This window comes from Pristis pectinata, chromosome 6 (genome assembly GCF_009764475.1).
Source record: "Pristis pectinata isolate sPriPec2 chromosome 6, sPriPec2.1.pri, whole genome shotgun sequence".
Classification (NCBI taxonomy): domain Eukaryota; kingdom Metazoa; phylum Chordata; class Chondrichthyes; order Rhinopristiformes; family Pristidae; genus Pristis; species Pristis pectinata.
The window spans coordinates 53,381,112-53,399,158 of NC_067410.1; the positions used below are offsets into that span (position 1 = coordinate 53,381,112).

Genomic DNA, 18,047 nt, shown 5'->3' on the forward strand with positions numbered 1-18,047 from the left:
GCACTTACTGCAGATGTGGCCATCGTGGACCACAGCAAGGTCCAGTAACTCCCACATTAAGCAGCTGCAGCACACCAGCATATCTTCCATCTGAACTAATTGCTTTTCCCCCTATTTTTTCTACTTAAAAATTTATAACAGATAACAGGTAAACCTTACCTTTACCTACCTACCAGCTACTCACCTGCCTTGCCCCTTTACGCCTAAGCCCCTTAAGCCAAAGCCTGACCACTCTGCTCCCTCTCACTCCACTGCCCACTCCGATGCTGCCCGCTGGATATGGTGGTTTACTTTTTAAACTGCCCGCGCCTTACCTGCGGACGTCACACACCTGCGCAGTCCAGCCCCCACTATTCCCGATTAACAACTTATAAAACAACCTAAAAAAGAACCTTATAAAGTCTAACCCTTATAATAAAAACCCTACTAAAAAAAGAAGAAACTTATCTGCTCCAAAGTCCTGACATCTTCCGAAGTGAAACCCACGAAGCCTCTGAAGTTCTTTTTTCTACCCGCTTTTTAAACTGCCCACGCCTTACCTGCCGACGTCACGCGCCTGTGCAGTCCAGCCCCCACTATTCCCGATTAACAACTTATAAAACAACTTAAAAAAGAACCTTATAAAATCTAACCCTTATAATAAAAATCCTATTAAAAAAAAAGAAAAAAACTTATCTGCTCTGAAGTCCCGACGTCTTCCGAAGTGAAACCCACGAAGCCTCTCTCAAGAAACCCTCTCTAAAACTTCCGCATCCTTCCTATAATGAGGCGATCAGAACTGAAAGAATGAGGCAAACAGAACAGAGAAAGTATGGCAGGGTGAGGGAACCATGGGTGACGAGAGAGGTGGAACAATTAGTTAGGAAGAAGAAGGCAGCATACATAAGGTGTAAGCAGCAAGGATCAGATAGGGCTCGTGAGGAATATAGAGTAGCAAGGAAGGAACTTAAGAAGGGGCTGAGGAGAGCAAGAAGGGGACATGAAAAGGCTTTGGCGAGTAGGGTTAAGGAGAATCCCAAGGCTTTTTTCTCATATGTGAAGAGCAGAAAGATGACGAGAGTAAAGGTAGGTCCGATTAGAGACAAAGGTGGGAAGGTGTGCCTGGATGCTGTGGAAGTGGGTGAGGTTCTCAATGAATACTTCTCTTCAGAATTCACCAAGAAGGGCGGCCTGACGGAATATTCCGCAGGCTGCTTCGTGAGGCGAGGGAGGAGATTGCTGAACCGTTGGCTAGGATCTTTGAGTCCTCGTTGTCCATGGGAATGGTACCGGAGGATTGGAGGGTGGCAAACGTTGTCCCCTTATTCAAAAAAGGTAGTAAGGATAGTCCAGGGAATTACTGACCAGTGAGCCTTATGTCTGTGGTGGGCAAGCTGTTGGAAAGGATAGGATGTATGAGCATTTAGAGAATCATGAACTGATTAGGGACAGCCAGCATGGCTTTGTGAAGGGAAGATCTTGCCTCACAAGCCTGACAGGGTTCTTTGAGGAGGTGACCAGGAAGACTGATGAGGGTATTGTAGTAGATGTGGTCTACATGGATTTTAGAAAGGCATTTGACAAGGTTCCACATGGGAGGCTTCTTCAGAAGGTCAGAGGCCAAGGGATCCAGGGAGGCTTGGCCATGTGGATTCAGAATTGGCTTGCCTGTAGAAAGCAGAGGGTTGTGGTGGAGGAAGTACGTTCAGATTGGAGGTTCTGTGACTAGTGGTGTCCCACAGGGATCGGTTCTGGGACCTCTACTTTTCGTGATATTTATTAATGACTTGGATGAGGGGGTGGATGGGTGGGTTAGCAAGTTTGCAGATGACACAAAGATCGGTGGTGTTGTGGATAGTGTGGAGGGCTGTCGAAGCTTACAGAGGGATATTGATAGGATGCAGAGCTGGACTGATTTGTGGCAAATGGAGTTCAATCCGGAGAAGTGTGAGGTGGTACACTTTGAAAGGACGAGCTCCATGGCGGACTGCAAGGTTAAGTGCAGGATTCTGGGGAGTGTGGAGGAGCAGAGGGATCTGGGGGTTCATATCCACAGATCACTGAAAGTTGCCTCACAGGTGGATAGGGTAGTTAAGAAAGCTTTTGGGATGTTAGCTTTCATAAGTCGTGGGATCGAGTTTAAGAGCAGCGAGGTAATGATGCAGCTCTACAAATCTCTGGTTAGACCACACTTAGAGTACTGTGTCTTGTTCTGGTCACCTTATTATAGGAAGGATGTGGGTGCAGAGGAGATTTACCAGGATGCTGCCTGGATTAGAAAGTATGGATTATGAGGAGAGACTAAGGGAACTGGGGCTCTACTCGTTGGAGAGGAGGAGGATGAGGGAAGACATGATAGAGGTATACAAAATATTGAAAGGAATAGATAGAGGGGACAGCCGGTGCTTCTTTCCCTGGGCACCAATGCTCAATACAAGAGGGCATGGTGGGAAGTTCAAGGGAGATGTCAGAGGGAGGTTCTTCACCCAGAGAGTGGTTGGTGCATGGAATGCGCTGCCTGGGCTAGTGGTGGAGGCTGATACATTGGTCAAATTCAAGAGATTGTGAGATAAGCATATGGAGGAATTTAAAATAGGGGGATATGTGGGAGGAAGGGGTTAGATAGTCTTAGGTGATGTTTAAGGGTTGGCACAACATGGTGGGCAAAAGGGCCTGTATTGTGCTGTGTTGTTCTATGGTACTCCAAATGTGGTATAACCAGAGTTCTATAGAGCTGCAACATTACCTCGTGGCTCTTGAATTCAATACCCTGACTAATCAAGGCCAACACACCATACCCCTTCATAACAACCCTATCGACCTGTGCAGCATTCTTGAGGGATCTATGGATGTGGACCCCAAGATCCCTCTGTTCCCCCACTCTGCTTAGAGTCCTGCCTCGTAGCCTGCTTTCAAATTCGATCTTCCAAAGTGTATCACCTCACACTTTTCTGGGTTGAACTCCATCTGCCACTCTCTGCCCAGCTCCTATCAATGTCCTCTTGTAACCTACAGCAACCTTCTACACTATCCATAACACCACCAACCTTCATGTCATCTGTCAACTTACTAATCTACCCTTCCACATCCTCATCCAAGTCATTTATAAAAGTCACGAAGAACAGGAGTCCAAGTATAGATCCCTGTGGAACACCACTGGTCACCGACCTCCAGGCAGAGTACACTCCATCTACAACCACCCTCTGGCTTCTGTGACCGAGCCAATTCTGAATCCACACAGCTAAATTTCCCTGGATCCCATACCTCCATGAGGAACCTTATCAAACGACTTACTAAAATCCATGTACACCACATCCACTGCTCTACCTTCATCAATGTGCTTTGTCACATCTTCAAAGAATTCCATCAGGCTTGTGAGGCATGACATACCCCTCACAAAGCCATGCTAACTGCCCCTAATCAGCCTATGCTCCTCCAAATGCTCATAAATTCTGTCTCTAAGAATCTTCTCCAGTAATTTGCCCACCACTGTAGTAAGACTCACTGGCCTGTAATTCCCAGGGTTATCCCTACTCCCTTTCTTGAACTAAGGAATAACATTTGCCACCCTCCAATCATCTGACACTACTCCTGTGGTCAGTGAGGACACAAAGATCATCACTAAAGGTGCAGCAATCTCTTCCCTTGCTTCCTGTAATAACCTTGGATATATCCCCTCCGGCCCCTTTGACTTATCTATCCTAATGTTTTTCAAAAGTTCTAGCACATCCTCTTTCCTTACGTCGACATGCCCTAGCGTATCAGCCTGTTGTACGCCATACCCACAAACGTCAACGTCTCTCTCACTGGTGAATACTGAAGCAAAGTATTCATTAAGGACCTCCCCTACCTCTTCCGACTCCAGGCACATTTCCTCTTTTATTCCCGATCAGTCCTACCCTCACTCTAGTCATTCTCCTATTCTTCACATATGCGTAGAGCACCTTGGGGTTTTCCTTAATCCTACTCGCCAGGGCCTTCTCATGCCCCCTTCTAGCACTCCTAAGTCCATTCTTAAACTCCCTCCTGGCCACCTTGTAAGTCCCAAGAACCTGAAGGGCAGCACAGTAGCGTGACGGTTAGCATGACACTATTACAGCGCCAATGATCGGGGTTCAATTCTAGCCGCTGTCTACAAGGAGTTTGTACGTTCTCCCTATGTCTGCGTGGGTTTCCACCGGGTGCTCTGTTTTCCTCCCACATTCCAAAGATGTACAGTTAGGTTAACATGGGTTTAAGTGTGTGGTGCGGACTCTTTGGGCCAGAGAGTCCTGTTACCATGCTGTAAATAAAGTTTAAAAGAAACCCTGTCTGACCCTTGCTTTTTAAACCTTAGGTAAGTTTCCTTTTTCCTCTTGACAAGATATTCTACGTCTCTTCTCAACCATGGTTCCTTCACTCTACCATCCTTACCCCACCTCAATGGGACAAACCAATCCAGGACAATAATGTTTGGCTTCATATTGACAATTGTGTTCACCATTGTGTTGCTTCTTAACTCCACCCAATTTGATTCTCATTCTGTATCAGGAGTTGTCTAGACAAGGTGATTTCTCACTGCTGTTCTGACCTCATCCCTCATTAACAGTGCTACCCCTAGTGTTGAATATCTTCGAACATTCAACTCCCAACTTTACTTATCCCTTAGACTTGTTTCCATAATGGTAGTTAGATTGTCCTGTTTATTTCTATTTGTGCTGTTCATCCATCTCCGTGGTTGTAAATGCTGCTTGAATTTAGATATATCACCTTTAGTTTTTGCCCCTTGAATATTTTTCTGTACTTTAACCCCACTTGCTGTCTGCCATTGCTTCTGCTTATTTGTTTCACTTCCTAATTTTTTAATTCCATTCCAGCTTTGTTTCTCACCTTCCTGAATTTCCTCAGGGGTTCCCATTTCCCTGTGGCTAACTTGAACCCTTTTTGATGCTTGTCATAGCCTTGGAATGGCAGCTGAAACACTTGGTAGATCTAAGTTAACAAGACTGGCGAGTGATGACCACCTAGCTGAACTGACCTCACTACCACACTGTGGGCTGGGTTTTGTTGGCTCTGCTATGTTTCTCTGAGTGGTCTACAGCTGTAACTGGTCACTGGTGGTATATGGCTTTCTCCTGCATTCTTGAATGTTGTTTCCATTGACACAATTTTCCATGGAAATTTGAATGTCAGGTTTTGCCAGCTTAGAACCTTTGACCGAATGCTTTAGTTTACCTGTCTGCATAAAATGTGGTATGTTGGATGTTGCACTGAGAGTCCTTGACTGAAACACTGTACACACTCATTGTTTCACCCTGCGTTTTGTTCCTTATCCCAAGCTTACAGCTTCTGTCTGTGTCTAATGGCTTTGGCCTAGCTTCCATATGCTATCTCTAACCGGGACATCTTTCACCTTGTATGGGTCATGGCTCCAGAAGGTTTGCTAGGGCTCAGAGCTCCAGTCCAGATGAAGGGCCTCGACCTGAAACGTTGACTGTCCATTTCCCTCCACAGATGCTGTCTGACCCACTGAGTTCCTCCAGTGCTTTGTGTATTGCTCCAGATTCCAGCATCTGCAGTTTCTTGTGTCTCCACCTCTGGGTTATTGTTCACTTTAAAAAAAAACACATCCACATATTAGCAAGCTGATTAGTTCTCAAGCTTGCTTGTACATGCTAGGATTCCTGATAGGGCCACTAAGCACAACTACAAAATCCATATCTTTTCACAAATGACATAGTGAACATGGTGTATTCCAGTGATGGGTCAATGTCACCAAATTTGCTGTACCATGCATTGCCATTGTGTATTTGGAACCTTAAACAAATGATATTGTGCCCAAAAATAAACAAATGATATTGTGCCCAAAAATTCAGTTTTGATGCCTCTGAACTCAAAATCTTCCATGCAAGAATCATTAATATTTTTCCTTAAATCCATCAGTATCTGTTGTAATTTCTTCAAAGTGGATTAAAACACAACAATTATGTCTAATAGAGACATAAAGTCACACAGCTCAGAAACAGGCTCTTTGGCCCAACTAGTCCATGCCGACCAAGATGCCCATCCACTCGTCCCATTTGCCAACGTTTGGCCATGAACTTCTAAACCTCTCCTATTCATGTACCTGTCTGACTGTCTTTTAAAAGTTGTTATTGGAGTATGTGTGTGGAATGAAGTGCTTCAACCACTTCCTCTGGCAGCTCATTCCACATACCATCCTTTGTGTAAAAAAACGTTGCTTCTCAAGTTCATATTAAATCTTACCCCACTCAATTCTGACTTCATTCACCCTACCTATGCCCCTCATGATTTTATACCTCTCGATAAGATAACCTCTCAGGCTCCTAAGCTCCAAGGAATAAAGTCCTAGCCTGTCCAACCTCTCCCTATAACTCAATCCCTCAAGTCCTGGCAGCATGCTTGTAAATCTTTTCTGCATTCTTTTCAGTTTAATAACATCTTTCATATAGCAGGGTGATCAAAACTGAACACAATACACCAAGTGCAGTCTCACCAGTGTCTATACAACTGCACCATGACCTCCCAACTTTTATACTCAGTGTCCTGACTGATGAAGGGCAGCATGCTAAAAGCCTTCTTCACTACCCTATCTACCTGTAACTCCACTTAGTGAACCATGTCCAAAGTCCATCTGTTCAACAACACTCCAGGACCCTGCCATCTACTGTGAAAGTCCTACCTTGATTTGACTTTCCAAAATGCAATATCTCGCAATTATCTGAATTAAACTCCATTTGCCATTCCTTGGCTCACTTACTCAGCTGATCAAGATCCCCCTGTAATTATCGATAACCTTCTTTACTGTTCACTATACCACCTATTTTAGTGTTAGCTGCAAACTTACTAATCATGCCTTGTAAATTCCTATCCAAAATGTTGATATAGATGACAAACAACGTGTCCAGCACCAACCTGAGGCACACCTCAGGCCTTCAGTCTGAGAAACAACCTTCCACCATCACCCTCTGCTTTCTACCATCAAGCCAATTGTGTATCCAATTCGGCAGCTTCCCCCGGATTCCACCTGATCTAACCTTCCAGAGCAGCCTACCATGTGGAACCTTATCTAAGGCCTTACTCAAGTCCATATAAACTGTGTCCACCACTCTGCCCTCATTAAACTTCTTGGTGACTTCATCAATAGATTCAATCAAGTCCGTAAGACATGATCTCCCACACACAAAGCCATGCTGACAATCCGTAGTCAACCCTCGACTTATCAGATACTTGTGTATCTTATCCATCAGAATTCTTTCCAGTAACTTACCTACCACAGATGTTAGACTTGCTGGTCTATAGTTCCCAGGTTTTTCTTTGCCACCCTTCTTAAATAAAGGCAAAACATTTGACACCCTCCAGTCTTCTGGCACCTCACCCATGCCTAACAGTGATGCAAATATCTCCACCAGGGCTCCTGTAATTTCTTCTCTAGCTTCTCACAGTGTTCTTGGATATACCTGGTCAGGCCCTGGAGATTTGTCTACCTTCATACCTTTTAAGATGTCCAGCACTTCCTCTCCTGTAATGTAGACTGTTCCCAAGACCTCCCCATTAAATTTCCCTAGTTCTGAAGTCTTCATGTCTTTTTCCATGATAAAAACAAGGGAGAAATATTAATTGAGGACCTCGCCCATCTCCTGTGGCTCCACACAATATATCCACTTTGGTCTTTGAGGGGCCCTATTCTCTCTCTCTGGATTCTCCTTAATCTTCTCTGCCAAAGTTATCTCATGCACCCTTTTGCCCTCCTAATTTCGTTCTTGAGTATAATCCTGCATCCCCTCTACTCCTCCAGGGAGTCACTTGATCCCAGCTGCCTGTACCTGACCCACGCCTCCTTTTTTCTGGCCAGGGCCTCAGTATCTCTCATCATCCAGTGTTCCCTTTTCCTACCTACCTTCACTCTAACAGGAACATGCAGACCTTGAGCTCTCACTATCTCACCTTTAAAAGTTTCCCACTTGCCAGAGGTCCCTTTGCCCACAAATGTGCTACTCCAATCAACTTTTGCAAGCTCTTGTCTCATACCATCAAAATGTGCTTTGTCCCAATTTAGAACTTTAACCTGTGGACAAGTTCTGTCCCTTTCCATAACTATTTTAAAACTAATAGAACTATTACCACTGGTCCCAAACTGCTCCCCCACTGTCACCTCAGTCATGTGCCCTGCCCTATTACCCAAGAGTAGGTCGAGCTTTGCCCTCACTCTAGTAAGGTCCCCTATATATGCGTGAGGAAACTTTCCTGAACACACTTAACAAATTCCACCCCATCTAAGCCCTTAACAGTCTGGCAGTCCCAGTCTATGTTAGGAAATTTAAAATCCCCTACTATAACATCCCTATTATTCTTGCAACTCTCCACAATTTCCCTGCATATTTGTTCCTCTAATTCCTGTGGACTATTGGGGGGCCTATAGTACAACCCCAACAAGGTGATCATCCCCATCTTATTTCTCAGCTCCACCCATAAAACCTCACTGGATGATCCCTAAGTAATTTCATCTCAGACTACCATCATGGCATTCCCCTTAATCAAAATTGCAAATCCTCCTCCTCGATTTCCTCCATCTCTATCCTGCCTAAAGCACCTGTATCCTGGGGCATTTGGCTGCCAGTCCTGTCCCTCCCTTAACCATGTTTCTGTAATGGCTAGACTATCCCAGTCTCATGTAGCTCTCCATGCCCTGAGTTCATCTGCTTTACTTGTCAGACCACTTGCATTGAAATAAATGCAATTTAATCCGATAGACTTCTCTCACTCATTGCCGTGCTCCTGTCTGTCTTGCTGTCACTAACTTCTGCATCACTTTTCAGCTTCTCATTTGCCTCCCTGCTGCTTAGGATCTCACTACACATGCCAAACTACTTTAAACCCACCCTAATAGCATTAGAAAATCTGCTTGCCAGGATATTCGTTCCCCTCCAGGTCAGGTGCAATCGATCTCTCTTGTACACATCACAAGATTTGTCCAGACGGTGCACCTGCTACTCAAACACCGGGACAAACCGAATATCTCAAGCAAGAAGCAGGAGTCCCACCTTCTCTACTGTCCGATATGATCACAACATTTCGACAGGTACAGAAAAGACACTGTGTGCCATGTTTCTGGTACCTGACAAGAATAGCTCGAGGTCCTCCAAGGGAGGTAGACCCACCAAATAAACCAGCTGGAGCAGTATGTTCTGGAGGTAAATTCGATTTGGATGATTGGAGGTGGAGGCTGAGGCTGTGTTGGTGAGACTGCACCCAGGGTGTTGGCGAGAGAGTTAGGATAGTACAGGTCCACATGATAGGGTCCTAAACTGGAGCAGGGCTACTAAGGGGGATTAGGCAGAACCTTGCAGAGGTCGATTGGGTGAGCCTGCTTGAAGGGAAAGGAACGAATGACAAATGGGGGGCTTTTAAGAGTGTGATACCAGTTAGGGTGAAGGGTAAACCTGACAAGTTTAGATGGCTTATGAGAGATATCCAGGCTCTGTTCAAGAAAAAAGAAGGAAGTATACATTGGAGATTGGGGAAGAGTGAATCCTTTGACTATAAAAAGATTAAGAATACACTTAGGAGGGAAATCTAGAGGGCAAAGAGAGCATATTGCAATGGATCTGGCAGATGAGGTTAAGGAAAATCCCAAGGGATTCTATAGCTATATTAAGAGTAAAAGGGTGGCTAGGGAGAGAGTAGGTCCTTTAGAGGTCAGCAGGGCCGCCTATGTCTTGAGGCACAGGAGGTGGGTGGGATTTTTAATGAGTTTACTGTGTTTACTGAGGAGAAAATCATGGTTGCTCAAGAGATAGGGGAAACAAGTGGTGCTGTTTTAGAGGACATTCATATTACCAGGGAAGAGGTATTTGCAGCCTTACCGTGCATTAAGCTGGATAAATCCCCAGGGCCTGACTGAGTGCATCCTTGGACTTCATGGAGGCTAGAGAAGATATTGTGGATGTCCTTTTGGAGATAATTGCTTCATCGTTAGCCACTGACAAAGTTTCCGAAGACTGAAAGGTGGCTAATGTCTTTCTGTTGTTTAAGAAGGGTAGCAAGGACAAGCCAGGGCCAGTCAGCCTGACATCAGTGGTGGGGAAGTTACTGGAGTTAATTCAGAGGGACAGGATCTACCAGTATTTGAATAGCTAAAGTCTGATTAGGAGGAGTCAGCATGGCTTTGTGCGTGGAAAATCGTGCTTAATGAAACTTTGAGAGTTTTTTGAAGACGTAACTGAAAAAGTAGATGAGGGTAGTCCAGTGGATTTTGCCTATTTGGAATTATGAAGGCCTTCTACAAAATCCCGCATAGTAGGCTGGTCTGGAAGGTTAGGTCTCATAAAATTCAGGGGGAGCAAGTTAGGTGGATACAAAATTGTCTCGGAGATAGGAAGAGTGGTGGTTGAAGGTTCTTTCTCGAAATGGAGGCCAGTGACAAGTCTGCTGCAGGGGTTGGTGTTGGGACCCTAGTTATTCGTTTAACTTAATTTATGTTTTGGATGCGAATGCACAAGGCTTGATCAGTAAGTTTGAGAGGATGACATGAAATTAAGAGGTGTTGTTGATAGTGAAGAAGGTTATTGTAGATTACAGGGGGATCTTGTTAGGGAAGTGAACTGAGGAGTGGCAAATGGATTTCAATACAGATAAGTGTGAGGTCGTGCATTTTGGAAGGTCAAACCAACGTCAGACGAGGCACTAGGGAATGTAATGGAACAGAGGGACCTCGGAGTACAAGTGCATAGTTTGTTGAAAGTGGTATTACAGGTAGTGCAAAAGGTGTTTAGCAGCTGGCATTCATCAGTCAGGACAGTCAGTATAGGAGTTGGGACATTATGTTGCAATTGTGGAAGTCATTGGTGAGGCCACACTTGGATACTGTGTAGTTTTGGTTACCCTGTTATAGGAAAGATGTGGTTAAACTGGAAAGAGTGCAGATAATATTTATGAGGATGTTGCCAGTTAGGGTCTGAGTTATGGGGAGAGGTTGGCCAAGCTAGGTCTTTATTCCTTGGAACATAGGAGAATGAGGTGCGACCTTATAGAAGTGTTTAGAATTATGAGAAGCATAGATAAGGTGGATGGTAACAATCTTTTCCCTAGGGTAGGGGAGTCCAAAAGTCAGGAGCGTAGATTTCGGGTGAGAGGGGAAAGATATAAAAGGGACCTGAGGGGCAACTTTTTCAGGCAGAGAATGGTGACTATATGGAATAAGCTGCCAGAGGAAATGGTTGAGGCTGGTACAATAGGATCATTTAAGAAGCAATTGGAAAGGTACATGGAGGGGAGGGGCCTGGAGGGAAATGGGTCAAACGCAGGAAATTGGGACTAGCTGAGTGGGCTAGTGGTTGGCGTGGACCAGTTAGGCCAAAGGGCCTGTATCCAAGCTGTGGTGCTGTATGACTCAATGAGACTGTACCTGCATTGTCAGTGGGACTGGGGTGTCAGTGAGAGTGCACCCAGGGGTGCTGGTGAGACCAGTGCCAGTGACACCGCACCCAGGGTGTTGTGCGCTGTTTTGGTCTCCAGGCCCATTGAAAGATGTACTTGCTGTAGAGGGAGTGCAGTGAAGATTCACTGCAGATTTGCTGCAATGAGTAACCTGGGCCTGTGTTCTCTGGTTTAGAAGAACGAGGGGAGATCTCATGAAATTTTGCAAAATTGTTAAAGGGTTGGAGAGATGGGATATGGAGGATATTCCCTGGCTGTGCAGACTGGGGCAGGCACTGTTTCATGATAAAAGACAGGCAGTCTAGGAGCAAGCTGAGGAGAAGTGTCTTCACTCAGAGGGTGGGAACTTTGAGAATTCTCTCCCCTGGACGGCTGTAGAGATTCAGTCAGTGAGTTCACTCAAAACAGAGATCAATGGATTACTAGACATTGAGGGAATTGAGTAAGTGGTGCTGTGGTAGGAGATCAGCCATGGTGAATGGTGAGGCAGGTATGAAGGATAACTCCTCCTAGTTCACGTAAAAGTGATTTGATCTGCGTGTGTGAAGCTGGATGGTATGTGTGTGTGGCTGCTGTAAAGTCTGTCATTTATGAATTCTTTTCTTTACCCCACACCATTAGCACATGGCACAAACTGACAATGGGAATTTATCTGCACAGATCAACCACCATGGACTTTCCTTGCTGTGAGCTTCCAGAGATGCATTCCAGTGTTTTGAAAGAGTGTTCTGCCCATGGAGATAATGTCATATTTTACTTGCCTCTTTAGATGATCCAGTTAACATCTTCAAGCACCAGCCCCAGCCACCACACTCGGTGCTCAAGTTCCTGCAGGATGTATTTGCTGACACAGACACGGCAAGAATTTTCTACCGGACTGACATGATGGTGATGATCGACATAATCGTGCGGCAGACCTCCGACCTCTCACCGGGAGAAAAGGTCAGGTCAGCTGGTTGTAACAGATTTCTCTCCAGCAGAATGTTAGCACTAGCTGGCAATCTCCAGAACCTTGAAAGTCGTTGAATAATATGTACAGAAACAAGGCCTTGGACCCGCAGAGTCCATGACATCCCATATCCTGGCATTCGTCCTGTTGCCTCTTTCGTATTTGCCTCCACCACCAGTCCTGGTAGCACATTCCAGGCACCCAGCACTTTGTGTTTAAAAAAAACTTGCCCCCACAAATCTCCTTTGAACTTTCCCTCCTCACCTTAAATGTATGTCCTCTAGTATTGGACACTTTGACCCTGCGGAAAAGAGAAGAGCTGTCTACTCTATGCAGGGCAGTTACAGGTTACGCCATGGAGAGAAGATGCAGTTGGTAGTTCAGGGTCACTAACTTCTTATGTTCAAAGAGTGAAAGACTCCTTTTATCCTTCATAATTTACACAAGGGGTGGGAAGGTACAGTCAAATATAGAAAGAAAAAAATGTCTGAAGGAATGTGAGGAATATATAGAATATAGAGTTTATGGTGCAACAATACGAAGCATTTGTTAGGCCATGGCTGGAGCACTGTGTTCTGGTCTCCACACTACAGGAAGGATGTGATAGTGCTGGAGGGGATGCAGAGGAAATTCACTAGTATGTTGCCTGGGATGGAGAGTTTCAGTTATTAGGAGACACTGGAGAGGCTGGGTTTAGTTTCCTTGGAATGAGGAGGCTGGGGGGCGGGGTGGGTGGTGTGATCTGATTAATGTATATAACGTATAGAGAGGGGAAATTCAAACATTGTGTAGGCAGAAAGGATTAGTTTAGTTGGGCACTTAATTACTAGTTAGTTCGGCACAGCATGGTGGGTGGAAGGGTCTGTTTCTGTGTTCATAGATTTAGCCCAACTCATCCATGCCAACCAAGGTGCCTTCCCTAGCTAGTCCCATTTGTCTGAATTTGGTCCCTCTGGGTTCACCCCTCAGCCTCCTTCGCTCCAGGTAAAACAGTTGTATCTATGTTCTATAAAAGCCCAACTGCTGCTGAAACCCTTCTCCATGCCTCTGTTCCCTTTGAACCGCTCCCCTACCCCAGCCACAACGCTGCCATCTGTACCCTAATTTGAACCAAACCCTTTTAACACTGGCCCAGAGTGGCTGCCAGTAAAACAGAACCTCAATTATATGATTCTTATTGTATTGAAATCTGTCTGTGGTCTCTGATGGGATCTGACCCAAGCAATGTCCAACTGAAGGGTTGTAGTGGTGGGGAATTTTTAACTTTCCCAACATTGATGATGATTGCCTTAATGCAAGGGGTTTAGATAGGGCGGAATTTGTTAAATGTTTCCAAGATGGTCTTTTGAGACAAACAGTGACCATAATTCTGTAAGTTTCAAGGTAGCTATGGGAGTGGATAAGGTTGGTCCTCAAGCTGAGGTGTTAAACTGGGGGAAAGCTGATTTCAATAGTGTAAGAGAGGACCTGGTGAAAGTAGATTGCTCATGGGTTGAACAACATCAGATAAGCTGGAGTCTTTTAAAAGTGAGTTGTAAGAGTTCAGGGACAGCATGTTCTGGTAAGGGTGAAAGGCAAAGAGAGTAAGATTAGGAACCTTGGATGACAAAGCTTATAGGAGGTTGAATCAGGAAAAAAAGGAAGCATATGACAGGTAGAGGCAACTGGAATTACATGAGTTCCTTAAGGAACGTAGAGGGTGAAGGAGAGAATTTAAGGAAATTGGGCAAAAAGAGGTCATGAAATATCCTTGGCAGGAAAGATTGAGGAGAATTTTTTTCTATAAATATAGCAAGAGCAGAGGGTAGCTGGGGAAAGAATGGCTCCCCTTAGGGACCAAAGGGGTAATCTATGTATGGAGCCAGGGGATTTGGGCAGGGCCCTAAGTGAATACTTCTCATCTGTATTCACCAATGAAAAGGATGTGGAGAATAGTGAGTTCAGGAAGGATATGTTACCAGTTAGTAGCCCATCACTATTAAGAAGGTGGGGGTGTTAGATGTCTTGAAAGGCTAGATGAGATCTATCCCAGAATGCTATGGGAAATGAGGAAGGTTGCTGAGGTCCTGGCAGAGATTCTTGCATCTTCATTAGCCACAGGTGAGGTGCCGGAAGACTGGAGGACAGCTAATGTTTTTCCTATATTTAAGAAGGGCAGCAGGGATCATCCAGGTAATGACAGGCCGGTGAGCCTTATGTCAGTGGTAGGGACATTACTAGAGAGAAAATTCTAAGGAACAGGATTTATGTCCATTTGGAAAGGCGGGGACTGATTAGAAATTGTCAGCATGGCTTTGTGAAGGGAGTATCCTGTCTTACTAATTTGACTGAGTTTTTTGAGGAGATAACAAAGGAGATTGAAGAAGGCAGGGTGGTAGATGTTTGTAGAGTCATACAGCATGGAAATAGGCCTTTCGGCCCAACTTGTCCATGCCAACTGTGTTGTCCAGCGAGCTAGTCCCATCTCCCTACATTTGGCCCCTAGCTCTCTAAACCTCTCCGATCCATGTACTTATCTATACGGCTTTTAAATGTTGCTAATGTGCCCGCCTCAACCACTGTTTCTGGCAGCTCATTCCAAATACTCACCACCCTTTGTGTGATGAAATTGTTCCAGATGTCCCTTTTAAATCTCTGGCCTCTGACCTTAAACATATACCCTCTTGTTTTTAGCAACCCCTCCCTGGGAAAATGTGCTTTCACCCTGTCTATGCCCCTCATCGTCTTATATACCCCTATCAGGTCACCCTTCAATCTCCTACATTCCAGGAAATAAAGACTTTGTCTACGCAACCTCCCCATGTACCTCAGGCCCCCAAGTCCAGGCAACATCTTGGTAAATCTTTCTGCACTCTTTCTCGTTTAATAACATCTTTCCTATAACAGGGTGACCAAAACTGTACACAATACTCCAAGTGCAGCCTCACTAACTTCTTATGTAACTGCAACAGAACTTCCCAACTCCTATACTGTGCCCTGACTGAAGGCCAGTGTGCCAAATGCCTTCTTCACCACCCTCTCTACCTGTGACTCTGCTTTCAGTGAACTAGGTCCCTCTGTTCCATAACATTCCCCAGGGCCCTACCATTCACTATATAAGTTCTAACCTGGTTTGATCTGCCAAAATGCAATATTTTATCACATTTATCTGGATTGCAAGCCATTGCCAATCCTCAGCCCAAATATCTAGCTGACCAAGACCCCCCCTGTAATTTTTCATAACCTTCTACACTATCTACAACACCACCTATTTTAGTATCATCCAGAAACTCACTAACCATGCCTTGTACATTCACATCCAAATTGTACATTCACATCCAAATTGTCTATATAAATTACAAATTGTTTATATAAATTATAAATCCCAGCACCGACCCCTGTGGCACACCACTAGACACAGGCCTCCAATCTGACAAACAACCTTCGACCATCACACTCTGTTTCCTACCACTGAGCTAGTTATGAACTTAATCTGCTATCTCCCCCTGGATCCCATGTGATTTACCCTTCCACACCTACACTTCTTGTAGTCACCAGAGATTCACTAGTGCTAATTGCTATGTGCAGTGTATGCCTCCTTTTTCTTAACCAGAGCCTCAATATCTCTCATCAACCAGGCTTCCCAGAACTGCCAGCCTTGCCCTTCATCCTATAAGGAACATGCAGGCCCTGAACTCTGACGCTCCTTTCCCTGCAAACAATCTCGCCCAGTCAACCACTGCAAGATCCTGCCTAATGGCTCCAAAATTTGCTCTGCCCCAGTTCAGATTATTAACCTGTGAACCGGTTGCACCCTTCTCTATAACTATTTTAAAACTAATAGAGTTATGGTCACTGGATTCAAAGTCTACATGGGAACCACTGTCTTGGACAGTTTGAGGTCAAGGTACTGAGGCTTTGGCTATGATGTTTTCAATTTTAGTCTTCACAGTTGCAGTGCATTAGGATGGTAGTTAGGGCAATGGTATGCTCGTCCTGCAGGATGTGGGAGATTAGGGAGACTTCGAGTGTTCCTGAGGACTATACCTGTGGGAAGTGAGTCCAGCCGCAGCTCCTGGCTGACTGTGTTGAGGAGCTGGAAGCACTTAAGATAATCTGGGTTGCTGAGAGCATCATAGAGGTTTCAGTGAGGTGGTCACACCTAGGGGTGCAGACTGAAGGTAGTTGAGTGACCAGGAAAAATAGAGGAGGTAGACAGATAGTTCAGGATTCCCTGTGGCCAGTCCCTTTGAAAACAAGTATACTGATTTGGATACTGTTGGGGGGTGGTGGGGGGGATGACTATTCAAGAGAAAGCAGCAGCATCAGCCATGCAGAATGGATGCTAGAAGCTGAGACAGAATTCAATGACAGTAAGGACAGTAGACAAGACAGGCTGCGGCATGGCAGGGAGCAAGGAAAGACAGTTGGATTAAATTGCATTTATTTTGATGCAATTGGCCTGACAGGTAAGGCAGATGAACTCAGGGCATGGATAGCTACATTGGACTGGGATATTATAGCCATTACAGAAACATGGCTAAGGGAGGGACAGGACTGGCAGCCAAATGTTCCAGGGTACAGGTGCTATTGGTGGGATAGAGGTGAAGAAAGAGAGGAAGGGAAGTTGCATTTCTGATTAAGGAAAATATCACGGCAGAAGTCCGAGATGAAATTATTGAGGGATCGTACAATGCGACTCTATGGTTGGAGCTGAGAAATAAGTAGGGGATGATCACCTTGTTGGAATTGTACTATAGGCCCCCTGATAGTCAATGGGAAAGAGAGGAACAAATGTGTAGGGTGATTGCAGATAATTACAGGAATGATAGGGTTATCATAGTAAGGGATTTTAACTTTCCTAATGTAGACTGGGACTGCCATAGTGCTAAGGGCTTAGATGGGGTGGAATCTGTTAAGCGTGTTCAGGAATGTTTCCTCACGCAATATATTGAAGGCCCTACCAGGGAGGGGGTAAAGATCTTTATTGGTCACATGTACATCGGAACACACAGTGAAATACACCTTTTTGCATCCAGTGTTCTGAGGGCAGCCTGCAAGTGTCGCCACTCTTCCAGCGCCAACATAGCATGCCCACAACTCCTAACCTGTATGTCTTTGGAATGTGGGAGGAAACCAGAGCACCCAGAGGAAACCCACACAGACATGGGAAAAATGTACACACTCCTTACAGACAGCGGTGGGAATTGAACCCGGGTTGCTAGCACTGTAATAGTGTTATGCTAACCACTGTACTACCGAGCCACCCAAAGCTTGACCAACTCTTGGAAAATGGGGCAGGACATATGACCGAGGAGTCAGTGGGGAGCACTTTGGGACCAGTCACCATGGTTCTATTAGTTTTAAATTAGTTATGGAAAGGGGCTGATCTGGTCCATGAGTTAAAGTTCTAAACTGAGACAAGGCAAATTCTGAAGGTATTAGACAGGAACTTGCAAAAGTTGATTGGTGTAGATTGTTTGCAGGCAAAGGGACATCTGGCTAGTGGGAGACCTTTAAAAGTAAGATATCGAGAGTTCAAGATCTGCATGTTCCTGTTGGACTGAAGGACAAGGCTGGCAGGAGTAGGAAACCCTGGATAACAAGGGATATTGAGGCTCTGGTCAGGAAAAAGGAGGCATGAGTCAGGTACAGGCAGCTGGAATCAAGTGAATACCGGGAGGAGTAGAGAGGATGCAGG

At 45.1% G+C, this 18,047-nt stretch overlaps 1 protein-coding gene across 3 annotated transcripts in view; it reads left to right on the forward strand.

Moving 5' to 3' along the window:
• LOC127571565 (NCK-interacting protein with SH3 domain-like) overlaps positions 1 to 18,047 on the forward strand; it is a 209,850-nt gene that overhangs the window by 171,236 nt on the left and 20,567 nt on the right. For 2 of the 3 annotated variants that reach the window (XM_052018061.1, XM_052018062.1), the window contains exon 12: positions 12,188 to 12,360. In XM_052018061.1, the coding sequence (XP_051874021.1) occupies positions 12,188 to 12,360 (173 nt within the window). Of the gene's footprint in view, positions 1 to 12,187; positions 12,366 to 18,047 lie in introns of all 3 variants that reach the window. The other variant, XM_052018064.1, reaches the window with a different exon arrangement.